This window comes from Trachinotus anak, unplaced genomic scaffold (genome assembly GCF_046630095.1).
Source record: "Trachinotus anak isolate AG129_WGS33_773 ecotype Australia unplaced genomic scaffold, CSIRO_AGI_Tana_v1 ptg000008l, whole genome shotgun sequence".
NCBI classification, from domain to species: domain Eukaryota; kingdom Metazoa; phylum Chordata; class Actinopteri; order Carangiformes; family Carangidae; genus Trachinotus; species Trachinotus anak.
Window position 1 is genome coordinate 14,695,583 of NW_027273859.1, and position 27,031 is coordinate 14,722,613.

Here is a 27,031-nt window from a genome sequence, read left to right on the forward strand (position 1 = left end):
AGGTGGAGTCGTGAGCCACTTCGCAGTGTACAGGCGGCGCACAGCTGATGGGAGGGGTGCCGCTCGCAGACAGGAGACAGGATCTATGGCAACGATCATGGCAGGTGGGAGCAAAAAAAATAAAGAAAAAAAAAAAAAGAAAAGAAAAAAGGAAGATAAATATTTCTAAGTCCTATTTGTCTTCTTTTCATAATCCAGAACAAGTTTAGTTGAGACAAAATTGTAAGGAAAAAATGTCTTGTTTGTTCTGTGTTTCAGAGGCAGAGACCCGTCAGAGGCTGCTGCGCACCGTCAAGAAGGAGGTGGGTGTTTTCTGCTCGGCAGTTATCGAGTTGGGAAAAACAAAACACGCTGGTTTGTATGAACCTGTGCAGTTCAGCCTGTTCACGGGGAGGATACTCTAACATGGTCCCTCATACGGATACGGCTTGGATGCTCATCTGTACAACAGCCTCTTAGAGAAGATCAGGAAACAAGCGTATTTTTAAAAAGAAAAATACTACTAATAGTGCTTAAAGTGCACTTGATAGTTCTTTCTCCTTGAAATATATATATATTTTTTGTTAATTGTTCCCTTTGAGAGAACTCGTGTTGCAGCTCAGTAATTATTTGGGTGGAGAAGCATCATGAAGGAAACAGATTGTCTGTAGTCAGTGTTTGTGGTGTTTATGGCAGAGCAAACCATCAGCCTTCTGCCAAGCCATTTGGTGGTTTCAGTTGGACACCAACTGTGTGTGTGTGTGTGTGTGTGTGTGTGTTTGTGGCACATGTAATGAGTTATATGTTGTTGAGTGGAAGCAAATATGGAAGCAGTTCTGGTGGTTTGTTCAGCTGGTTTTTCAACACTTCATGTCACTCATCATCATTTGATGTTACTGTAGTAACACAGATGACCAGAGTTCAGCAGAGATCAGATTAAATGTCACTACCATTTAGCCAGTCTGATGTTTAAACCTTGGATGAGGAGCTTTTCATCCTTGGGTATGATCTGCCATAATAACATACAGGAGCTTTTTGCAGGAAAAATCTGGGGTCCAAATTATGGCAAAATGACATGTGAATTTGTGACATAAAGATCTCTCTTTAGTCAGTGTTACTGACTATTTAGAAATATCACCTAAAGCCTGTCATCATTTTACATGAAGGAAGATGATGCTGGAATGAGATGTTGCACGAGCATTCATTTGGAGGAATAAGCATTAAATGTTTTAATTGAGTTTTCTGAGCAGCAGAGTCTTACCAACTAAATAACCACTAACCACTGAACCTGTTTATTACGGCTTGATATTATCACATTTTTAGGGCCGGCTGTGATCAGTCTTATTCTGTTGAAACTGCCCTACAGTGTTCATGTGATGTGAAGGGTCCAGTACTTTTAGACTGTAGCTGTCCAAAAGTCAAACCATAGACAAGTATTCAGGATACATGGAGGTACATTGTGTTATTTTTGCAAAATGCACTTTCATAAATGTTAACGTCATTATTTAAAAGCATTTAGACAAGGTAAAATAGGTGCGGTACATTGACACCCTGTCCTACTCTATGTATATGAGGAAGCTAAAGTTAGCCTTGTTGATTGGTTCAGGTTGCTAACTTAAACAGTACCTGTCAGTTACTGTGTGTAAATAGTATTGTAGTATTGTAGTGTTGAAGCCTGTTTTAGTTTGTGATCCAGAAATCCACAGACATGTACACATATATAAATGTCTATGCATTAATCTACCATAGGAAACACAAAAAAAAACCATTCATGTATTCACAGTGGTAACAATTCAGCTTTAAACAAACTGTCTTTAATACAGTCACTGTATTGGAGATAGATGATAATTAATTAATTGTTTAATAATCGTTGAATATCAGCTTGACCTATCAGCAAACTGACGCATGTTTCAATCCACTGTGTCTCCATTGTCCTACAGGTGTGTACTTTGTGGTCACTACTGTTGAGGTTTTTGTTTCCCTCTGTTTGTTCAGGGAAGGTTTTCTCAATATCACCAAGACCTCATTTAACATTTACAGTAAACACCTTCACCGTTGCAGCTCTCCAGTGTAACCTAACGTCTGCTACTGTTGTTGGTTTCAGTCACTAAAAAGCTCAACTCAAGCAGAGGAACTTTAATTGCTGTTTTAACACAGGCAGAGTTTTATTTATTCCCCTTTTCTGGCCAGATTCCTCTCAGTCAAGACCACTTTTCTAACTGTTACCAGCTAATGTATTTCTTTTTATTAGTTTCATCTCTGATCGCTTCATTAATTACAAGACTTTATTTCTGCCAAACAACCAAAGAGAAAAATCACACCCTGGATCTTGTGAAAGGAGGAATGTAGAGACCTTGGTCTGATTTGCTTTTCTCTGAGTCCTGTTTGCAGTGTTATCAGCCAAGACCAGACCCTTTCCATGATTAATCCTGCTTCCTGTGCGCTCATACAGCCTCGCAGAGATTTATTCACAGTGGCTCCTTCAATGTTTACCACAGATGCAGCCCAATGGACTCTGTAGATGGACCAACAGCACAGTTTGTTAGAATGACAACTCACTTTATTCACAGATAGTGCTTCATGAAGATCAACATCAATCTAGGGGAGTTAACAAAGAATTTTCATTTGCTTTGAGGAGTTTTTCAGATATATCTATTCCCCTAAGAGGAAATAGAGATGTTGTTGTTGTTGTTTGTACTGTTTTCCCATTAGTTTATTTTGATTATTACTCTGTGTGGGTTATACCATATGGTGTTTCTATGCTGTGTGTTCTCACGCTCTCCTCGTCCAGCTGGTTATGTGCCACCAGTCTGCTCAAATATACCTGGATGTGGGCCATTATCCAGCACGCACAGGACGTCTGTAGCAGCAGAATTACCTTCTGGCTCAAAATTGGTTTGAATGAGATCTCTCATTTGCCTTAGCTTTGATACAGAACCCGTCTCTGTCTGTTTCTGTCGCTTTATCTCACTCCAACCATGCTCCTCCCTCTGTCTTTTTGAATATCGCTCGTGCACACAAACACAAATACACATCTGTGTTTGCTAAGGGAGAGAGCGAGAGGGGAGAGACTGTTGGAAAACACACAGGCCACAGGATTCTGCACCATTTACTTACCTGTCTCCCTTTTTTTTTTTTTTTGTTTTGTTTTGTAAAGCTGAGTGCTTACAGAGGATAAGGTTTCAGCTAGAGGAGCGTGAGATAATCCACCAGTCTTGTTCTGTGTTTTATACTTTTCTGATTAATAGAAAACAATAAAACAGGGTTGATTCATCCTCAACGAAAAAACCACAGGGAAATCATCAATTATTGTTGTCATAGATACTGATAGAGATTATTGCACTGAGCCTATTAGAGACCTTTTGACCTTTGAAGATGAATGTATTCATAATCAGGTTTTTGGTATGGATGGCTTGTGAGGGTTCGGACACTACTTGATCGTCAAATGAATAATGCTGTTGGCGCGGTTAAGCCAGCACGAACAAGAAGTCCTCAAAGTGCTCAGAAAAATTGTAAATTTGAACATTTCCGTGGCAAATTGGCAACTTTATCTGCTGAAGAAGATCATGTGATATTAGCAAAAGCACCAGAACAGTTACTAAATGGACCGTGTGCTGAGAGTGCCTGTCAATAATTTCAGGTTGTGTCGTGGTTGCATTGATTTCCGTGGTGGAATCAGGTTTCCTGCCTTTTAATAGTTGCTCAGGCTTCTCATTTATTATTAAAATATAATTCAAATAATGGAATCATAATTCAAATAGACAACCTTACATCAAAACTGTAGCTGTGTGTGTGTGCACAGATTATCATGAGTAACGGTGAGGATTCTTCTTTTTTTCTCGCTGTGTGGTCCCTTCATTCATCAGTGAGATGATGAATAATGAAGGGTGGATGTTAATGGATGGGGCTTTCTCTCTGGCTCTTATTTCTTGGCTCTGCTGTTGCAGGAGTTAATTGGAATACTCTGAAGATCTTTTATCACTGGCGGATGCCTTAGAGCTACGGTGGTGAGTTAGAGCAGATTCATCAGGCTCGGCTGCTGCAACACAGATATGTAACAACCATTGTCACGACATGCTCATTGTTTTATCTGTAAATTCTGGTGAAAATGTATTTTGTGGTGGCATTTCAGTAGATGTGACCACTATGAATGGTAGATTTCTGAGTACATTTGTGCATAAATTATGCAAAATTAACACATTAGGTCTCTATTAGGTTGGAAGATCTTTGAAATGCTTTGAGATGACGAATGCACAGTACAACTAGATATTATTAGTGACTGTAGGTGGGGAGTTGCAGTCTTTTTGTTTATTTCAGAGATGAATGACTGTTGTTGACGCATCTCCTTAGGCGGAAGTGATCCACTGTGCGACACGTGCCGTCTCCATAGAAACCCGCCGGTTGTCTCTGCTTAGACACTTCGCCATATAAATTCCTCAGAGGCCTGATCCATAGCCCAGATGAGAGAGATGAGAAAACACAAGGAGGAGTCTGCGTCCTCAAGTTGGCAAATCAATCAGCTTCCAGAGAAAACTGGTGCACACAAGTCCCCTGCGTTTTCTGTGTGTGTGTGTGTGTGAGGCTTTTATATAGGTCTGATCATGAGCAGAGCAGCTGTGCATCACATCAGCGTGGCACTGTCTCCGTTGTGTTGGCAGCATGAATCATTTCTGTTGATACTGAGGATAACAATGCCACTGATGCGAACAGGCAACATTTGCAGAGTGACTGCCGTCTAATTAGTGAATGTTTTTTTATTTGGGTGGCAGGGTTTTGGGCACATCTGTTTCACTTCTTTCATGAGTCTTTTTTAGGTCCCCAGCTTGCATTGACCGTGACAATGCAGTCAGTGCTCAGTGGGCAAATCACGGAAGCATAAGTTGTTTTGTGTCTGCAGGTTAAATCTGTTTTTGTTGTTTTGTTGTTCTCCCTTCATTCATTAAAAGAAGAACTCCATATGGACTGATGGCTGTGAATGCATTTACATATGTGTGTTTAGTCTCTTAACTTTAGACTTAAAAGTAGAGATGGGCAACATAATGTTACATACTGTGAGATAATGCTATGTATACTAAGGCACAATATCTTGTAACACAAGCTACAAGCATGTTAAACTTGCTTGTTTTTTATTTTTCTTTCTTTCTTTCAGGTATTTTTTTAGATGATCAATTTTTAAGTTGTTTGTTTCCATTTCAGTTTTTATGAAATCTATTACATCGAGATATCAATATCAATAACACAATATAAAATTACCAGTGGTAATTTACTCAGGTACAATTTTAGTTAATTGTACTTTTTCTTATTCTACTTTATACTACTCTGCATTTCAGAGAGAACCTTAGTCCTTTTTGCTCAGCTATATTTATTTGACAGCTAATTACTTTGATGTTCAAGACTTTACATAAAAGACACACAATCATCTTATGAAAGATGATGCACTGCCCTAGATTAAACTGTACAACAGTATATACAGGGAAATAGGTAAAGTTAGCTTCTTCTGACCTATTACTTTCGCATTTCAAACACATTTAAATAGTAATAGTTCTGTAATTAATGCTTTAACTAATAATACATTTAGTTATTACCACTTTTACTGAAGTAAAAGATCATGATACATCTTCCACCACCGAACATTACAGGTATAATAATCCATCTGTGAACAGCAAGTAAAAAAAGATATAAAAATTACTGGTCCATAAAACTGAGCCGTAGTGGAAAATCCAACATGAAGACAGAACTTTATCTCCTGGAAAATTTTATGATGAAGCTGTAAATATCAGACCATGAAAACTAATATAGTTTGACAGCTGGCTGCTTCATGACCACTGAACTGCCTCACAGGGAAAAGATTTGCTCACACCACCGAAGGATTGAATCAATGTGTAGATTAGGAAAAAGAAAAGTTTAAAACCAAGCAGAGGGAACCACGACCACTGGAGCGAATAGTTATGAGTGTGTGAGTGTGTCAGGAGTGTGTGTCAGTGTTTGTGCAGAGAATGAACTTGGCAGTGTAGTGTGGTCGCTGTGGTCAGACTCATTTCAACAGGAAATTACAGCTGTCTGTGTCCGGAGGTTGATATTCCCCATGCAGATTGCAGAGCGGTGCCCACACAGGGGGACGTCTCCATAGCCACTGGAGGGATTGATTTATCAGTCATCTTAACTATTGGTCTGTAGCTGCTGTCAGGTCAGTGGGGAGAGAAGGACACATCACTGTGACACAAGCTGGTGACTCATCCACCAGCTTAACATGCACTCTCCTCACACCATGTTTTTCTACCTCTTCAACTTTTTCAACTTCAGTCCACCCCTGAGCCCCGCTGCATCCTCCCATCATTTCACCCTCTTTTTATACACAGACATGCATCAGTTTTATAATTATCCTAAAATACATTTATCACTCACTCTCACCCACAGGCCACCTCCCACCCCACACACTATGTGTGTGATAGTTGTGGCATATTAATGAATGAGTCATCCAGCATCTGCTGTGTCATTGACAGGTGAAGCAGATTATGGAGGAAGCCGTCACCAGGAAATTTGTTCATGAAGACAGCAGCCATATCGTGTCCTTTTGTGGTAAGTAACCAAACACACTAATGAACCTCACAGCTTTGCTCACTTCATTTGCATGTTTTTTGGGGGGGGGGGGTTGTTTGTTTTTTGTTTGTTTTTTTTAATTGAAATTATTCCTGATGTCTATTTTATCATGCCAGAGCCGGAGGCATGCCGTTTTCAGGTTGTCCATCCATCCCCATTCTCATGGACAATGATATCAATCGACAATGATATAATTCTTTGACAGAACTTCTTCATATTTTGGCGCAAACATTCAGTTGGACTGAGGTCCGTCAAAGGTCAGGGTCGTGGTGACCTCACAAAAAATGGTTTTGGCCTTGTGAACGCAATATCTGAGTAACAGCTTGAAGGAACTTCATCCAATTTGGCACAAATGTCCACTTCAACTCAAGGGTGAACTGATTAGATTTTGGTGGTCAAAGTTTACGCGGTAACAAAGTTTGGGCCTTGTGAACGCAATATCTTCACAATACCTTGAGGGAATTTCTTTAAATTTGGTACAAACATTCAACTGGACTCAAGGAAATTTATCAACTTATTAGATTTTGGTCAGTTTGACCTCATAAAACACTTTTTAGCCATTACTCAAGAATTCACACAGCTATTATGACAACATTTCACACAAATGGTTATCACTTTATATAATCTGAAACTTGTGGCGGAGGCATACAACCATGAGGTGGTAATTCTAGTTTTATTGAAGTTACTGTAAAAATTGCTTTATTGCCTCTGACTGTGTAACCTTATAATAAGCTACTGTTTGTAGGCATGATATGAGGTGATATATTTTTCTCATTAACTTTATGTCATTTGTCTATGTAATCTTGGTCATAAATGACCTAAATCTAGCATGAAAAAAACACATTCACATACAGAATTACTGACAATACTAAGATGCATGTGAATTCAAACAGTTGGCTCTTACAAAGCCAGCCTACATTAATATACATGAAGCAGTCTGGCTTACTTAGAACAGCAATCTCTGTCTAACATCTAGAATGTATTGTTAGATAAAACCTCCTTAATAGGGAAGAAGTTAATATTTTAGCCACTACATTAAAGACAGGCAGTTTTCTACAGTGACGTGAAGCGCGTCATCATCGACATAACTTTTTTACAAGTATATAATTAGCGTGAAATTGAAATAAAGGACATTTAAAGTTCAGATTTCACCAAATGTTATTGTTCTTGCCTCCAAATGGCGGTAATAGAGTGCAGCATGATTACTGTGAGAAACACACTGCCCACATGCAGGTGCTCACACTCGTCAGATGTCTGGCTCAGTCCGGAGCTGTAATCAGTAACAGGATATTTGGGGGAATTCAGTGTGTGAATAAGATGACTCTAAGCTTGCAGAAAATGGGATATTTTTACTAGATGGAAGCCATGTGTGCTGACAAAGATGGTTCTTAACTCATATGATTAGCCGTTTATTCATGGAATAAACAAGTCAGCAGTGATACCGTCCTCCAGACTCTTTTATTAACGTGTAGAAAAATAGTGTAAATAAATGAGTCATTTTCATGATACCATCAGGTAAATACTGCAAGCGCAAAGAACAAAAATATGGAGAAACCGTTAGGTCTCTATGAGCCTGTCTGCTCTGTAGTGTTGAGAAATGTAACTGCACTCAGTGGGTGACACCACTACATTTAGCTTATATTTAGCCTATATAGCTTAATATCATCATTTCACACTCCTATGAGCTCATTAAATTCAAAAGAAAATGAAACAAAATGGTGTGAAGAGAGAAAAGGATTTTCCCCATCCCACGTCTTGCTGCCGTCAAGATAATGAACAATACACAGCTTCTTAGAGGTCTTAGAGGTAGGATTGCTACATCATGATGTCCACGTACAGCTAATTTGGTTTTCATAGTGTGAAAAGAATTTGCAGCGCAGCTTGAAAAGCTATTACACCAGCGTAAGTGAATGATTTTGAACATTCATTCCACAAAATAATCAGCTTTCCCTAAATCTCTTCTTAGAGTTTCATTTCTCTCTTTGAGGATTATGAAAATAATTTGTCACAGAACACAGTTTTTATTACACTCTGATGGAAAGTCTTTTTTTACACTCATGTCAGTGTTATGGGCATTTTACGTGCTTGATGTCCACGTGTCATCAGATTTCTTCGCCTGTGGCTTGATCATCTAAAGCCCTGTTTTAATAGCTGTTGCTCAGTCTGGGTTTCTTGCCTCTGCTTCTGTCATACGTCCCAGTGGACACATAGCGGCTCAGGATGACCCTCTGATCTCTTTGTTTTGTTGTCAGCCAGCTTCCCCCTCCACCTGACTCCTCCTATGATCCTTATAGTGGCTCTTGTTACTACACGTCCTCTTTTAGCTGTGGTCTGTTAAGAGATGAGAGTGAGTGGAGGATGGGAGAGGAGCTCGACCAGCTCACCAGGGAGCAATTAGCCTCCACCATCATGGCTACTTTGATAAGCTGCCCAGGCAGGCAGAGTCTAAAGTGTAGGTGCTGTGGAGGAAATGGGTGTCAAATCGCCACTGTAAGTTGTGATGTGAGAAGAAGAATCTCAACAAATACACTTGAAATAAACCATAGTTTTATTGATAGAATAGAAACTGTTCATTTCCTCAACTAAATTTTTATTCCTTACTCCACCCAGTTACAGATTTTCTGTCTTCCTTTCTTCCTCCGATCCTGTGTGTTAAAGTCCTCGTTTCTTATAGTGTATCAGTTAAAATAATTCTTTAAAATGGCTTAGTCTCCCTGACTAATTTTATAGCAGTGGCCAGATTTAAATCACTTTAATTAGATTTTTTGCCTTTAGAAATCCACCCTGACACCACAGTAACCTTATCAAAAAGTCACCTCCACTTTTGCCTGATGGTGAGGAGAATTGATGCAAATTTGTAAACAGGTGCTTTGAAAACTTTTATCCAGGAAAATACAGCTCACATCTTTATTGTAGCTACCAAATTCATTTGTTTGTTGCAGCACAATGACTCTACAGTTCAGTAAATCATCAAACATATTTGTGTCAGCAGCTAATGGCTGATGATTAATTACTTAATTAATTTAGTGGTCATTAAGTGATTAGTCATTTCGTCTATAAACTGTCAAATAATAAAGTACTATTTCGCAGGATACTAGAGCTCAAAGTAAAGGATATATTTTGTCTGAACAGTATGTAATTACATGAAACAAGAGCAAATGCTTACGTATCAGAAGCTGTAATCAGCAAATATATGTTTTTATCATAGCTGATAAATAACACAAATGATAAATTGACCATAAACCTATTAACTTCCTGACGAATCATTTCAGAACTGTCCATATTGAGAGATTGTGTCGGTGCCTTTTGCTGCTCTGAGTGTATATTTGGTCAGCTTTGTGTGACTGTCCAAGAGTCTCTTAATGCACTCAGTTGCCACAGATACAGGATGATTAGAGGCAATTTACTGTGTTAGCTGTTTTTAACAGGAGGGACTGCACAAAGGACTGATCCTACTGACATGATGAGCATCTTTTTCTCTTAGCACATTTAACTGCTGTTTGCGATAGATAAAATATTTAATATTACTAAATACACTAATGGTCTTGTATGTCTATGCCCCCCCACCCACCCTCTTCTTATATTGAACCCTTCATGTTTTCATTTTTCATTTATAGTCACTCTGCGGCAATAAATAAATTTCCCAAGTGTGTGATGGGAAAAGTATTGTTGAAGATTACCACTGATGCTGTTGTTCATTTCATATGAAGATTGTTGCTGCAGGGACTGTGGTACACTGACTGGAGACAGTAGCTCTCAAAAAGTGTAAAGGTTTGGGAGTTGCTTTCTTGGCATCTTTCTTGGCCGTCTGAGACTAGTTAGTGGAAATGATGAGAGAATAAGGAGGATGAACTATCTCTGGAGACCTTTTAATGTTTTGTTCTGACATTTATCTGCTTGCTCTTATAACAATGTGGGGAAAACAGCACAGAGAGATAAGGAGCAGAAACTGTAGGAGGAGAGGAAGAAGAAAAGATAAACTAAGATGAGAGAAAAGATGATGAAGACATTTTGATTAAAAATTTTAAAAAGAAAAACAATACCTTAAAGTTGGTGGCTCTGATGATACTTTTATTGGTTAGGTTGAAGTAAAAGCCTGCTAACAGTGCTCATAGTAGCAGCAGTGACAGGTTTACACTACAACAGGATGGAGGCAGGAGAGAACCCGTGTTTTAAGGAGTGAGGTTGATGGAAAGAGAGAGATCGCGATGCTGATGAGTTGCCGCCGCCGCCCCTCCCTCCGCTCGTCTCTCCAAGAGCCCGATCGCTCCATCAACAGGGGTTGCCATGGCAACCCCAGCCTTCCCCCTGACCCCATGTGAGCAGAGCCACAGGATTAGTCCTGAAAGGGAACTAAAATGTCAACACAGCTCCAGGCACTGCCACGTAGGCCTGAGAGAGAACAAGCGTGTCTGTTTTTCTGTACAGTCGAGTGATTGTGCAAGTGTGTCATCATGTCATCGACTTGTGTGTCCACTACAGCTTATTGGATGAACTTAACTTATGCAAAGATGATTATGTGAAGGCATGAATTAATTAAAAATGGCTATTATGTACACAGAGAAGCCATTTAGGAAATGAAAACAAAACACTTAATAACATGGTGTGAATAATTTGGTTACACAGCTGAAACATGCCACACGCTATATTTCATTTATACATGCACTGTGTGTCATTATAGGCTGTGTATATGAGCATACACACATAAAATACATATTTAGATATGCACATTGCAAAGTTTAGGATGGTAATGAAACACTGTTGACATCTGTTAAGTTTTGGACAAATGCATTGTTGCTATTGTTTGTTTTTAATATATGTACCCAAGACTCCCTGGAAATCAGGGTGGATCCTGGAGAAATGACTTAACCTAAATTGAAGTGGCTATATAATATACTATTATTTTGTGCCACAAAATTTTTGTACGTGATAAAGTGTTAATCTCAAGTGTTACAAATGAATTGTTTTTATGTTAACAGTGGTTGAAATGGCTGCATTTAGTGTGTTAAGTGAAAGTTCTATGAAGTGCTTTGGCATTTTTTAGATTATTGTTTTTTTGTGCTACAACCTGCAAATTTATGGTGTGAAAAGCTTGATTTATTTGCTGCGAGTTGGTGGAGACCAAAACAGAGCTGAAACGAGAGAGAATATTGGACTTGAGTTCATCAGTTACTAAAAAAAACCCTAATGTTGCACTGTCTGTGACAGACATGTAAATAAAATCAGTTTGTTTGCTAACACGTATGCAACAACATTATATGTCACATGTGTGACATATGTTTTGTGTTTTGTTTTTTGTTTTTTGTTTTGCTTTTTATTATTTGGCTGTCGCAAATTGGGCAAAAAAAAATGTCCGGCTGCTTTAAATTGTAATATACGGTAATTACATCATAATTAAACAAAGGTTTTATGGCAAGAATAAATATAAATAAATATTTCCTTTTTCCTGCCTTTTTCGCAATAAAACAAAACACTGGTGTTTGTGTGTTTGTGTCCAAACAGCTGCAGTGGAGGCATGTGTTCTGCATGGGCTGAAACGACGGGCAGCAGGATTTCTGCGTAGCAACAAGATAGCGGCCCTCTTCATGAAGGTGGGGAAAAGCTTTGCCCCAGCTGACGAGCTGTGTAGGAAGGCCCAGGAGCTCGAGCAGATCATTGAGACAAAGTGAGAGACGGACACATCACAGCAGACTTCAAAGCTTGCATCAAAGCCTGTTTGATTGTACCAGCGAAAGCACTGAAAACAAATGGCTGCCTGCTAACTTGAAGGGCTATTTTTTATTATGAAAATTTTCAAAATGATTCATGTTTATAATCTTTTATGAATCATGAATCATTGATAATGGAATTTTTAAAACATGTTATACTTGTTTTCTCTAAATTAAAACTTGGGACTCTCTCCCTCCCCAGACGAAGTCAAAGCTTGCAAAGTCAAGACAGCCTTCGCAAGATGCCCCGACTGCCCAGCCTCACCCCACAGGGAGTCAAGAACTTGTGGATCCGGACGGCTCTGTTTGAGAAGGTGCTGGACAAGATTGTCCTGTACCTCGTGGAGAACAGCAGGTACGTAGAGAAGAGCCAGTGACACGCTGTTCAACCATTTGTGTTGCAAGAACTCTATGTCCCCTCAAAATTCCCCTTTCACATTTGTCTTCCAGTAAATACTACGAGAAAGAGGCTGTTCTAATGGACCCTGTAGATGGACCTATCCTTGCCTCTTTGTTAGGTAATTATGTGTGACATTGTAAGCATTTTGTGTAATTTAATGTAACATCATGTGCCATATCCTGGTTTGGACTCATGCTTACATGAAAATGTGAGATCCCAGTGGCCTTAGAAACAAGGAAAGCAGAAATTTTAATATTTTTCATTACAAAATCTTGTTGCTGGACATGTACCCTGTAAAAGGACATTGTAGTACTCTGCACTTTCTCTCAAGGTACCCCTATTATTTGTCCAAGCAAGAGAAGAATGATGTGCCACCAAAAATATTATTTTAAACTCAACTTCAACTCCTGATCAGAGCAGGTTGTAGACTGAAGGAAATAGTGCTAACAGGCTAACAAGTAGAAGTCCATGACTTGCAACAGGGACCTCATCCCTCACCGGCTTCCCACCACTGAGCAATGACAATTGTTTGCAGTGGAGCCAAGCCAGAAGCACTGCTGCTGAGGACTCAATCTGGGTCTCAGCAGGCACCTCGAGAAATGTGCCAGTACCTGTACCTTTAGATTCTAATTTTGTGCCCTGAAGCAGCATTTACAACCAAGATAACTGCAAGATAAATACAGATCGATTGATTATCAAGACAGGAAAGTAGAAAAAAACAAGACAGACAGAAAAGTTTGGGAACTACATCCCTAAACTATCATCAACTTCATTGTAGCTTTACAGTGAATCAATAGTTAGATCACCTGAATCTTATTACTGTACATCTCAGAAAAATCTACCTCTTATTACAAAATCATTCTTGTTCTCTCTGTTTTTGATTGTGATGTTTAAGATGATCAGGTGCTGATCATCGGTAAATAAACCATACAGCTGTTGTCTGCGGTGTCTCACTGTGTAACTAACTTTATTCTGTCAGTTGGACCTTGTGCTTTGGAGTACACGAAGATGAAAACAGCTGACCACTTCTGGACAGACCCGTCTGCTGACGAGTTGGTGCAAAGACATCGCATTCATGGTGGCCACTGCAGGCAGGATTCTCCCACCAAGAGGCCTGCGCTGTGTGTAAGTAGTGGTAATACAGTGCTTTACCATGAAGAATAAGTTTGGTTTGTTTTATCCCATGTATATATAGTACATGTTTATTTTAATATATTGGCAGACAGTTATATTCCCTCCTTATATTCTATTCTGTGTCTGGTTAAAGAGGAGCTGCTGAGGTTACTGCATTAAATGAAGCACAGCGTGTCCCAGGAGAAAGAACAGAGTGTAACTGAGACCTTCGCGCTTGTTCAGTCCTTAAGTTATCAGTGAAACAAGTGAAACTTGGCCTATCTAACAATACCACAGTACTCCTTACAGCTGTGAGATGCTGGGTATTTGCATGTGTGTATTCCATGCAGAAGTAGACTGGTCTTTGGCATCAAGAACAAGGCCAGATGCATTGGTGCACATGAATGAATGTCACATTAATCTTATCTTAAGTTGTTTGAGAAAGAGGTTTTATTCATGGAAAATTGCTGTACTGTGACAGGCCGGCTGTAATTAATTCTGCAAAGATAGTCATCAGTGTAGCCCTGGTTTACAATGTTTGTTATCTGATTTGATATATTTTGTGTCTGTGCTGGGCAGATCCAGAAGCGGCACTCCAGCAGCAGCATGGATGAGCGCCCTTCCCCCTCGCCATCAGCTCGTGAATATGTGGAGTCACTGCATCAAAACAACAGGGCGACCCTGCTGTTTGGCAAAAACAATGTGCTCGTACAACCAGTAAGTGACTGTTTCCTCTTAATCACTCGTACATGTGGCACTCGCTAGAAATTATATCTCAGTTTAAATGTTTTACAGAAGATTGAAAAGATTGCTACACACTTTCCAAAGTCTGCAGAAAGAACATTATCTTAATAGACTGACAACATTTCTATTTGCCAGTTTATGGTAATCTCACAGATAAATAGTGCCATTACAACCAGAGGAATATTTCAAGTTAAAGCCCTGAACAAAATGGTAGTTTGTATATTATGTTGTCATCCCATACATCTCAGAACAACATATAAGAGCCTAATCTGCTCTTCAGTTAATAAGAACAAAATCCTACCAGATGGAAAATTTTCTGAACTATAAAATTCATGAGTATGCCACAACAAAGTATTCATTTTATATGTATACTACACTGTCTGAATGCAGTGCTGCACAGTGTACTGTAAAACACTTATTATGTACGTGCAAGCAAGCAGTTGACTTTAACTTGTGTAAACTACCGCACACTGCTCTTAAACCAACTCTAACACATGTCCAAAAGCCTATAATACTTTAAGCTTCACGTACCTCAAACCTCACCCGCCGGCTCTAAAATAGCAATACAAAGATGTGTGGTGGATGCATACAACCTGGAAACCTTCTTTTCCTTCCATTGTTTTCTTTTTTACATGCAAAACAAGCTATTTTTGTCATGTGTTTTGTCTGTGTAAGTACGAGGGTAATGCTGCCTCGCTTGACATTTTCTTCTCCACCATCACTACAGTCTGCCTCAGGCTTACACATACTGACTCATACTCATACTGTCCTTGCACCAAATGAAAAACATCCATCCTCATGGTTGTTTCAGAGGGATGACATGGAGGCTATCCCAGGTTACCTGTCTCTGCACCAGACTGCTGACATCATGACACTGAAGTGGACACCCAATCAGCTCATGAACGGCTCTGTTGGAGACCTGGACTATGAACGCAGGTGCAAAATTATCCATCTGCAGATGGATTATAATTATGGTGATTGTGTCTGCCTGCAAAGCCTGTGTTTGATAATATTAGTCATCCGTCTCATACCAAGAATATCTATCATGTAACGTAGACATGGAAACACTCTGTATCATTTCTCCGCCTCTTCTCTTCTGTTTGTGTAACACTCGGGCATTACTGAATAATGCAGTGTGTTTGTGTGTGGCTCATGGCCTCAGTATGTAGATTAAATGCTGCTGATGTGATGAGGCTTATTTTCAGCACACCAGCAGCCAGCAGATGGTTTATTGACTGAGACACTGTCAGACATCTCTCAACCTAGCAAACCATGTTATGTGCCTGTGCCTGTGCATGGTTTCTCTCACCAAAAAAATCGATTATTGCATTAGGCCACTCTGCACCTGCTCATCTGTGTGCACACTCTTGACTACTTTCTTTATTACCCAGATTTAGAGAGATTGAGATTTTAATTCATGCAGAACATATGTACAGTAGACATTCCGTATGGATTTGTTTCTCACTGTCAGCTGGCAGTGTTATTTTACTGAATGTTTTATTTTATGTCTTCCAGTGTGTACTGGGACTATGCCATGACAATCCCTCTAGAGGAGATAGTTTACTTGCATTGTCATCAACAAGGTGGGTCCACACCAATCTTCGGTCTTAAAACTACCATTATACACATAACCTCAATTACTGATTGCTATATCTTGCAATCATGACTCTGCAGTGAAACACAGCTGTCCCACAAAATGTCGTCATGAATAATTTGATAAAGAAATCCTCTCTGGTACATCTCCTGCAGTGGACAGTGGGGGGACGGTGGTGCTGGTCAGTCAGGATGGGATCCAAAGACCTCCGCTTCGCTTCCCCAGAGGAGGCCACCTGCTCCAGTTCCTCTCCTGCCTGGAGAATGGCCTTCTTCCTCACGGCCAGCTGGACCCTCCACTCTGGTCGCAGAGGGGAAAGGTCAGAACAGGAGGTCTTTCTTAAGGGTCACTCTCTGACTTCAGATCCACAGCGCAAATTACACATATTAGGCATTCTTCCGGAAATAAGCACCAAAATGCGAAATCAACCTCATCTGATCAATAAGTCAATAAGAAAAGAAAAGATGCACCGCCTCATTGCAATATTGGTCGGAGTGATACTGATGCATGTGTGGCTTCATACTCTCTCTGCACCACCACATAAAAAGTGTCGACTTAAATGAATGGATGTTTTTGTTAGACTGTTAATAGCTGAGTATCTGCAGCAAAACTGAATAATGAAAACCACCCACACATGTTCAGCCACTATTAATAGGTTTAAACATACAGACACTCATCATCTTTAATTCACATGGATGGCTTAGCTGGGCTGTAATGGCTGAGCAATTTTTCTTGTTGGCATTAGTTTAATAACAGTTATTTTCTCATTGCAGGGAAAGGTGTTTCCTAAGCTGCGGAAGAGGGTTCCTCAGGGATCTGGATCCTCAGACTCTGTCTCAGATAAGGAGGAGGATGAGGCCACAGACTATGTCTTCCGCATCCTCTTTCCAAACAGCCAGTCAGAGTTTGGTGAGTTTTACTGCAGGGAAACAAAATGAGTAGTGTCCACAGGCCTCTCCAGATTGTTGTGTTTATGAAAATATTACTCATTTGTTACAGTGACTGTAACTCATCCTCCCCGTCTGACTTCTTCCCTCTCCCTTCAACTGAGTGGACAGTCCCTCTCCAAAACAGGGACCCTGGTAGTCCCCAAGAGGTCTTGTAGCTGTCCTGAAGAATCCCCCTCACTCACAGGAAGCAGCTGTAACACTGTCACACCTCGACTCGTCTGTCCACCTGTCAGCTTGCCTTGCTTTAATTCCCTGCATTTAATATCCTCCTGGCCCGTCCTGTGCCTCTGGCAAAGTTTATTGATGTGTCCTGTTATTAAAGCCCCTCCCACTCCCCGCCACCTTATGTCACACCTTTTTTACTGCAGTAAGATGCAGTAACCTTTTAACAGACAATGGGTGAACAACTGATTGATCGAATATGGCTCCTGAACTGAGAAGGGCTCTTGCTCACTTGATCTTTCTCTCTATAATAGTGTAATTGATGATGTCTTCATGCTGTCAAACTGTGCATTAATTCCAGTTTGCATAAATGTTTTGTTTAGATGCTTTATCTTTGCTCTAACAGGAATCATGCACAAACAAATTGTACTCTGAAGTGCTTTCAGCAGATCACAATTGATCAACATAATTCTGCTCATGCAAAAGTGTTTCCAGCTGTGTTTCAATCATCTAAGTGCAAATGTAATTGTTCTTAAAAGCCAGAGCAGCATAATGATTTAAAGTGACAATGCTGGTGTGTGTTTGTGTGTGTGGATGTCGCAGTGACTCCTCCAGACTTGATGGATCAGGGAGCTACAATGTGGCACCCCACTCTCAGGAAGTCCTCGTGTTCCTCTTGTTCTCAGGGGAGCTTCTCTGATGGGGCAACACCCAAGGGATGCAACCATGAGAGGTAAGAGATAAACACACTCCAATCTAGACTGAATTGTGTCGGATCGTGACAGGGAAAGCTGCACAGACACACCCACACACTCAATATCCCTTAAAGCAAACAAGAAATCCTCAATAATACTGAGGAAACTGAGAAAGGAGCAAAAATGCAAGAACTTAGTTATAAACCAGGAGACAATTATGTGACATTTATCACACTGACATGAGAATGTGTTGGAAAAATGAGGTGATAAGAAAGAACGGTAGAATGATTGAAGGCTATTAAAGAAGGCAAACCACTGGGCCCATTTGCTTTATATGGCAGCACAACAGATGATAAAAAGGTTAGCCTCAACACTGTGATGAACTCTACATTACATGCAGGAACTCATACATTTGGGACAATTTGAACAACCTGTCATGCACAAAATATTTAGTTTAACAATTGTTTTTTCATAGTCTTTTAAGAAACTGAATCATTAATAAAATAAATGTGCATAAAGTGTTTCCTCTGCATAAGTGAAGTAATCTGTGCTAAATCCTCCTGCAGGGCTCCTCTGAAGCTGCTGTGTGACAACATGAAGTATCAGATCATCTCTCGGGCATTTTATGGCTGTATGTGATCACTCGATATATACACTGAGAAGCCTTAAACATTAGTAGCTTTTTAATCACCACTAGCCTCTGCAGAGGCCTTAATTCATTTATTGTATCGTGATCTAGGGTTGGCATACTGCCGTCACCTGTCCACTGTGCGTACACACCTCTCTGCCCTCGTCAATCACGCCATTGTGGCGCCCGACATGCCATGTGATGCATACAAAGGACTCACCACAGAAGTGTGGCAGACGTTCCTCCAGGACTGCACAGTAAGCATCACTGTTGTCACTGCACTGCCACACAAACTTCACATTAACCGCTGACAGTATGCTGTCCACACACACACACACACACACAAATACACGCACACACACAAACACAAACATAAACACACATGTCCACTCCTAGCATCTCTCTTTCACTCTGTCACTCTTCTGTCTCATCCATATTCATCCTCTGCTAATCATGCAGCTCACTCCATTAGTCTCACAACAGTGTGCGGGAGGCGTAGCTAATGTCCCCGTCAGTCTCAGAGTCCACACTTATAGTTTATTTGGACATTAGTTGCAATTACCTGGGGTCACGGAGACTTTGACTGAAGAATGAAAAATGTTTTATAAACAAATATTTTCCATAAAACAGATTTTTTTTCTTTGTAAATTATATGAGTGCAGTATTTCATAATTACTGTGGTAGCCACTTACAAAATGTAATAAATTACTCAACCTCAAAGGTCCACTAACCAGAGATTTCAACCGTGTACAAATTGGGTATGCTCAGTTGTCATGGAGATGGATCAACTGTGATCACATGACCTAGAGTATAAAAGATAAGTTAAACTGGATTACTTTATTCAATATTTATTTAATAATTATGTTAATTTATTTATTTTTGGCTCTGTATCTGTATTAAAATGGATCATATATGGAGACAAAAATGTACATTTTAAATGCCTAATAAAGGAAAAGATTTCTGTTGGTCACAAGCTGTGGACAGATGTTTCTGATCTGGACTTAACTTACATCTAAGAGGGATTTTTACTTATCTTTCTGTGCAATAATTCTAAATAATGACCCCGTACACCACATACTGCATCATGACAGTTTGGAGATGTGCTAGTGCCTGAAGCTTTGTTCACCTACCACCCAATGAGAGAGTGAAAGCTACCATGTTGTCTCCCTCTACAGGCTGCCATGTTGTTAATGCTGCTGGTTTGATGTTTTAAACACACAGTGAAGACAACTGTCTTTTTAAATGAAGAGGTAAAAATATAAAGATTGACCAGAAAGCAAGTAGTGAGGTGACTGACATCTTGTCTCGTCAGGCCTATGAGGAGCAGGAGCTGCTTCGTCTGGTCTACTTCGGTGGTGTGGACCCCTCGCTGCGTAAAGAGGTGTGGCCTTTCCTGCTGGGTCATTACCAGTTTGGGATGTCAGAAGCTGAGAGGAAGGAGGTTTGTCGTTTCCACCATTTTGGCTTTGCTCCCAAAGCATTTTGCACCTCAACCACTTGCACCACTTGATTCTTCACCTCCACCCCAGGTGGATGAACAGGTCAGAGCGTGCTACCAACAGACCATGCGTGAGTGGCTCGGCTGTGAGGAGATTGTCCGCCAGCGGGAGAAGGAGCAGCATGCTGCAGCTTTAGCAAAGTGCTCCTCTGGGGCGAGCATGGACAGTTCCAACCAGAAGATGATCCATCATGACTCCACCGTGAGCAATGAGGTAAGTGGGAAACCGTGTACATAGACACATTTATTCACTGAATATATGAATTATATTATATATATATATATATATATATATATATATATTTATTTATGTATTTATTTATTATATGTATATATAATAAATAAAAATTGCCAGTTTTACAGATAAAGGGTCAATTTACAAAAAGTGCAATACTTAATCACCATAGCATCCCTTAAATGTAAACACAGCACATGAGGCAACATACAGTAAGACTGTATACCAATAATATCTTGGACTGAATGTCTTTTGTTATCCAGTCCCAGTCCTCCCAGAGCTCAGACAGGCAGAGTCTGGCTCGCCTGCAGAGTGACTCCAGCAGCAGCACACAGGTATCAAAACATCACCGTGATACACCCTACAAAGAGTTTGTCTTTGTTGAGACAAAATTCACTTACTAAATGTTGTTTTAAATGAACTGATCAACTTTGTCACTTTTGAAAAAAAAAAAAAAAAAATCCCAATCTTTTACGGCACAATCCACGTGATCTCAACATTTTGAACCAGTATTCCTCCTTCGTCCCTGCATTCTTTCTCCTGCTAGTTCTTCATATCCTCCCATCCCTTCCCCTGGAGTAGCCTGCTTCCCTTTGGCTTGTTCTTTCAGGTGTTTGAGTCCGTAGAGGAGGTGGACCAGATCGAGACGGAGCCCAAGACTGACAAACAGGTGCCAAAGATGCCTAATGGAGCTCTGCAGAACGGTACAAGCTCTCCTGATTCTGGACATCCCTCTTCCCGCAACTTCTCTGTCACCTCCGGTCTGTCGGACGGCTCGCTCAGCACAGAGGACAGCGCTGCACCCGATATGACCCTGAGATCTGCAGCTGTCCCTCAGGCATCGCAGAGCCCTGTCAAACCTGCAGGGGTAGAAGGAGAAGGACTGACCAAGGAAATCCACAGCCAGGAGAAAGTCGAAGTAAAGGACAAAGAGGAGGAGGAGAAAGCACCTGATGTGACCAAAACTGCAGAAAAGATGAAGACTGAGGTGACTGATGATAACATGGTTCAAGCACTGGAAGAGACCAACAAAGAGGCACATTTGCAACCTAAAACACAAGAGAATGTTGAGGAGCCAGAAGCCACTAAAAGAGAGGGAACCAAGTTTGAAGGTAAAGGCCTGGATACAGACATTAAAGGAATTGAAACTTTAGAGTCAGCAGAGAGAGGAAGAGAAGTTTCCAATGAGGATACTATGATGGTATCAGCAGCTCCTACAGAATCCAAAGGAGAACTTGTTGAACAAAGTCTCAAAAAAGAAACAGAAGTGGGAATTGAGGAAACATCAAAGCTTGAAGAAAGGAATGTGGAAAAGATGAAGGGAATGGACGAATCAAAGACAAGTAAACCACAGGAGGTTTTTTCCACACAGGGGGGAGAAAAAATATTCGAAGATCCCATGGCTCCTGGTGTGGAAAAGAACCTCCTGTTCTCAGCAGACTCCGGGGTCTCGAGAGCAAGAGAGGCCTACTTCGCCTCTCAGAAAGAGGAGGCTCAGGTCATGACTGAATCTGATGAGTCTCCCTCAGCCATAGAGATGGAGGAGATCCCCAAAGCCAAAGTTTCCATGGTGCCTTGGAACAGGAAGGGATATTGTGAACCCTCGTCTTCCTCTGAGGAGTCGGCCCCTCACATGGTGCTCAGGCAGGAGGAGGAGCAGGGAAAGCCCAGTCCTGAAGGCACAGAGTCCAACCTGTCTGAGGAGCCGGAGATGGAGAGCCTGTACCCTCACTTTCATTCTCTGGCTGGGTCTGACACCAAGAATGAGGCCACCTCTCAGGAATCTGCTGGGAGTACCTTCACTGTATGCTCACTTTTTTTAAGAGTTCAAATTATTTTATGCTCGTGCGAATCATCTCTATTGTTACAAGCTCAGTTTTATTCATTGTCATCATTTTGTTTGTTTTAGCAAGAGCTTTTGGACTTGTATACATTAAATCTGCACCGCATTGAAAAGGACGTCCAGCGCTGTGACAGGAACTACTGGTACTTCACTCCTGCCAACCTGGAGAAACTGCGCAACATTATGTGCAGGTAAAACGCTGACAGCAGCAGGGACGTAGTAAAGGGTAGTAAAAGGCAAAATGTACACATTGTTTATTGACAGAAGATTGTTCATTTACCTTTGGAGGCTGATGTTAATAGTGTGAAACTGATCAATGATAATGAATAAATTCATGTTTTTGCACATGTGTTGATAATTGTATTATAATGATGTTTCCACCTCCATCTTAATACCCCACTTCATTACTTTTCACTGCTTGATTTGTTGAAGTAAATGAAATGAATTAATGACATTATAATAGGTATCATTTTTTTTCTTTTCTGGATGGCATTGGGAGGGAAATGATATTAAACAAAGGTGATTTCATTCCTAGCATTCTTTCAAATAAGCGCAACTGAAGGACCATCCATAAAAAGAAAAAGTACCCCACTTCTAGGGTATTATATTTACACCCTAGAGAAACCTAATCATGTAAATGTGAATTGTAATAACAGATTTTGAAAAACCTCTTGTAAGCACTGAAGAGAAATGTGGAAATACCTCTAAATCTAGTGCAGCAGATTGGCAGATAAAAACAGCCGAGTGCGGTGAAGTTCACCTCTCTGTTGTATTTTTACAGCTATATCTGGAGGCACCTTGACATCGGTTACGTACAGGGCATGTGTGATCTGCTGGCTCCACTTCTAGTCATTCTGGACGATGGTGAGTCAACACACTGAATCACTTCTGCTTTTTCCCTCTTCTCTGACATTTGGTGTATTTTTACACCTACTGATCGAACAACAAAGGAGAGTTTTCCCACTCACTTCCTCACTCAAGCTTCCTCTTTCTGCTTCCTCCTTGCAGAGGCCATGGCCTTCAGCTGTTTCACTGAACTCATGAAGAGAATGAATCAAAACTTTCCACATGGAGGAGCTATGGATACTCACTTTGCCAACATGCGCTCTTTAATCCAGGTGACACAGCGACAGTAAAGTCTTTACATATACTGTAGCAGTCGGGCACCACTAAATCCACTCATTACTTACAAAAAACCACTTCTTTTTGACACTTTTCTCCTTTAACCAGTCTCGTTATTTATTTTCCTGAGCCTCCTCTGATCCCCTCTCTGTATAGATCCTGGACTCTGAGCTGTTTGAGCTAATGCACCAAAATGGAGACTACACCCACTTCTATTTCTGCTACCGCTGGTTTCTTCTAGACTTCAAGCGAGGTAAATTGGCGTCACAGTGCAAAAGACTTTTGTGCCAATTAGAGGAAGAGGAGATTCACTCCTCTTTAAGTTGTGTTTGAGGATAAAGGGTCAAACCCCTTGGCAGCTTGTTAACAACACCTGCAGTTATTTTAACATGGAAAGGATTTGAAAGTCAGTTATATTTTTGACAAACCATTTCTTTGGAGTTGCTGATGATGAACTGCAACTGCATACATTTGTTTTAAAATTCACAAGGCTTTATATGAAAGGTTTAACCAGGGGCTGTCATAGTATATGCTTGTTTTCTTTTAACTTTCTCATCCACCTTTCTCAATATATTTGCTTCCTTTTTGTGCTTTGTCCTCCAGAGCTGGTGTATGAGGATGTGTTTGCAGTCTGGGAAACCATCTGGGCGGCCAAGTATGTCTCCTCTAGTCACTTTGTCCTCTTCATTGCCCTGGCTCTGGTGGAGATCTACAGGGACATCATCCTGGAGAACAACATGGACTTCACCGACATCATTAAGTTCTTCAACGGTAAAATATAGCACAATTGACATTATTCACATACATACAGTATCTTCTATTAATAAAAATTTAATGGAAAGATTGGGCATTTTCTTTATTGGAATAATAGAATCCGGCATTTTTAGACTAAAGGGGGGTGGGGGTACCTCATCCTCTGCTGCACCATTTTTTTTCATATTTTTCTTTTCTTGCAAGTTCCCCAACATTATCAGCCTGATAATGGAACAGAAATATAATTTTGTTTCAGATCATTATTCAGTCTGACGTAATGTTCCCGTTAGCCAGTTTCTATTGGGGAAAGGTTGTTGTGTTGCCCTAACCAGTCAGCATCGACTGGTGCATTTTTCCTGTCAATGTCCTTTTCACTCAACACAGAAGCTGCGCTAGTGGTTGCTAGGAGCAGCTAACACAGCATTTTCATGTGGATCAAAGAAATATGCAGATTTAGGAGTTGTTATTGCTGTGAGTCAGCATACAATGACACAGTTGTCATCTACACTCTGGTGCATGAAGATGGCGTCTCAATTAAGATTTGACAAAGGAGAAAGCTCTGATCGGCTCGGTTGTTTTTCCTGTCAGTGAGCACAACACCAGACCTAGTTGAATCAATAAAAACAATCTGAGGTTTGGAAATAGGCTTCTACTTTATGCCCAAAAAGCTTATACACTTTTCCTATGCTGTAGGAAATCATTGGGACCAGGGACTTTTTGCATGAAGTACATTCTGTACTTATTCAGGTGTTGTGGCCTGTATGCACTCTAGTTTAATTTGCAGTTAAACAGCCTTGAGTTGGATTTTGTGGCAGGGAAATGTTGTGTACAGTTATTTACTGTGACTCAACGATTGTATTTCTTTTCAAATACAACTTTAGAAACTCCCAGGATTTGTCATATCCTCGCAAACTTTTAGTCAGAATGTGGCTTGGTTTAATTAAATTGGCTAAAATGAAATGTGCATCCAAATTTGAGAAAAATGTTACAAATGATAATGTTGTGTGACTTTTTTTCCACGTAGATACATTCATATAGAGTTACATAGTCCCTCAGCTGAGTTATCAGAATGACACGTCTGTTCAGATGTTCTCTAAACCAGTGGTTCTCAAAGTGGGGTCTGGGGACCCCCAGGGATCCTTGAGGGGGTCCCCAGTAAAAAGTGGAATCATTTATTTTCACTATAATTCCATCCATATGTAACACAATGACAGACTATATGACTAGTTTGATCATGGGTTTCAAATACTTCCTGTAATAAAACATCTAAAAGCAAAAATCTTATCAATTGGGGACCCCGGGACGAAATCTTATCAAATCAGGTCCATGGTCTAATGTGTCAGTTAAGGGGTCCTTGATGCTCTAAACATTTAAGGAAATATATTCTGCTTTTTTTTTTTTTCTAAGTAGCTGAGGTTACTACTGAGGTTATTTTTTTGTCTTTCAGAAATGGCTGAGCACCACAACATCAAGCAGATTTTGACCCTGGCCAGAGATCTGGTGTGCAAGGTGCAGATGCTGATTGAGAACAAGTGACGATGCTGTTTGTCTTCTCTTCCCTCCACGTAACAAGTGTGAATGGCTGTAGCGGCACAGGAGTAAAATACATATGAGCACATAAGCTCTGACACATACACATACACACCACACAAAACCTTTACAATCACCGTTTGCTGCTATGAGCCTTATTGACTGTATTCACTATGTTATTTGTGTTGTCAACAGGTGTATGAGATTATTATGCTTAAAATTTGTCAGTATGTTCAAGTGATAGCAAATGTAACTGAAAATCTGTTTAATTTACACATATTTTTGTCAGAAATCCCTTAAGTGTTTATCTTAGTCGAGTGCACTTAATATTTTGAGATACAGAATGAAATTTTAGTTGTTAATTTCAAACCAAAATGCAGAACTGAATTCAACCAGAGACTATATTTATGAGAAGAATACATTGTGATAATAGTTTATATTGATTATTTTAATAGCCAAAGTCTACAGGGTTGAATTTTAGTGTGTCAGCAAGTTATCCCCGTATGCCTATCCCTCAATGAAGGAAAGAATGTAAGCAGACTTTTAATTTTATTTGAGTAGAACACCCCAAAATCAAATTAGGTTTCACTGATGACCAAAACTCCAGTTTTGTTTCACACACAATGTTAAGAATAATTTACCTGTCAGCACCATGCCGGTGATTTAGCATCCAACAGTGTTTTCAATGTTCTTGAACTGCCTTGAACTGCCAAATAGTATGTCTTTATTTGTTATGTGTGAATTGTACTGTACTGAGAGAAAACTGTGTTTAAATTATGAGGATTATATGTTAACACTTAACCTGGTAACTAAGTGACTTATGGATGTCTGGGCAGAGGTTTATATAAAGAAACAAGCTTTGTTTGATTGTCCTCTTAAGTTATTTTATCCAGTGAACCACTGTATATTTTGTACATTGTGCAGTTTACTCACATTGATTTTTGTATTGTCTTGTATTGTCTGGCACCCATTTGTTTAATCAAATGTTAATTTCAGCCTGTATATGACAATGACCAGGGAAGATCAGATGGAGCAGTGATAATATATTGTCAAGGAGATCAAGTGAAAAATTTTGTTGTTCCAAATCTTGTTAAGATTCTTTAGTGTGAGAGTGACTTAAACAGAGAGGTGAAAATAAAAAGTAAAATCTGACAGATTTTTGAAATGAAGTGCAAATGACCTGATGTTGTGAGGGAAACAGTTTCAATGTTTTGGCAGATCTGAGGGTTGTGAGAACATACAATGTATATGCTTTTAACCTGTTAAATTTTTGTCCTAGTTACCAACATTCATGCTTGTCATTCATTGCCTAAAACTTCACTTAGCTGTTCTTCAAGTGTTGTTTCATGAATGTAGTAAGGTGAATTGCATTTAATATTGATGTTTCTTTGAGAACGCTAACTGCTGTCAGAAAAAAAAAAACTATTTAAATTCATTGTAACATTTATCTGCCAAAGTATTTATTTATTTATTTATT

General features: G+C 40.0%; 1 protein-coding gene across 5 annotated transcripts; it reads left to right on the forward strand.

Moving 5' to 3' along the window:
• Positions 1-26,416, forward strand: sgsm1a (small G protein signaling modulator 1a). 5 transcript variants are annotated; one of them, XM_071482886.1, is made up of 26 exons: positions 1-104; positions 259-302; positions 6,483-6,558; positions 12,082-12,244; positions 12,490-12,642; positions 12,738-12,805; positions 13,667-13,812; positions 14,380-14,517; positions 15,356-15,480; positions 16,060-16,127; positions 16,294-16,457; positions 16,912-17,047; positions 17,138-17,281; positions 17,854-17,983; positions 18,512-18,576; positions 18,685-18,830; positions 19,886-20,014; positions 20,103-20,285; positions 20,570-20,641; positions 20,854-22,110; positions 22,216-22,340; positions 22,931-23,013; positions 23,158-23,267; positions 23,428-23,524; positions 23,875-24,042; positions 25,472-26,416. In XM_071482886.1, the coding sequence occupies exons 1-26, from the start codon at positions 86-88 to the stop codon at positions 25,558-25,560; spliced, it is 4,098 nt and encodes a 1,365-aa protein (XP_071338987.1). In that variant the 5' UTR covers positions 1-85; the 3' UTR covers positions 25,561-26,416. The 5 variants fall into 5 exon arrangements, with proteins under 5 accessions (XP_071338987.1, XP_071338988.1, XP_071338990.1 ...); XM_071482887.1 differs by having other exon boundaries at positions 2-104; positions 20,917-22,110; XM_071482888.1 differs by having other exon boundaries at positions 25-104; positions 4,330-6,558.
• Positions 26,417-27,031: the final 615 nt, after the last annotated feature.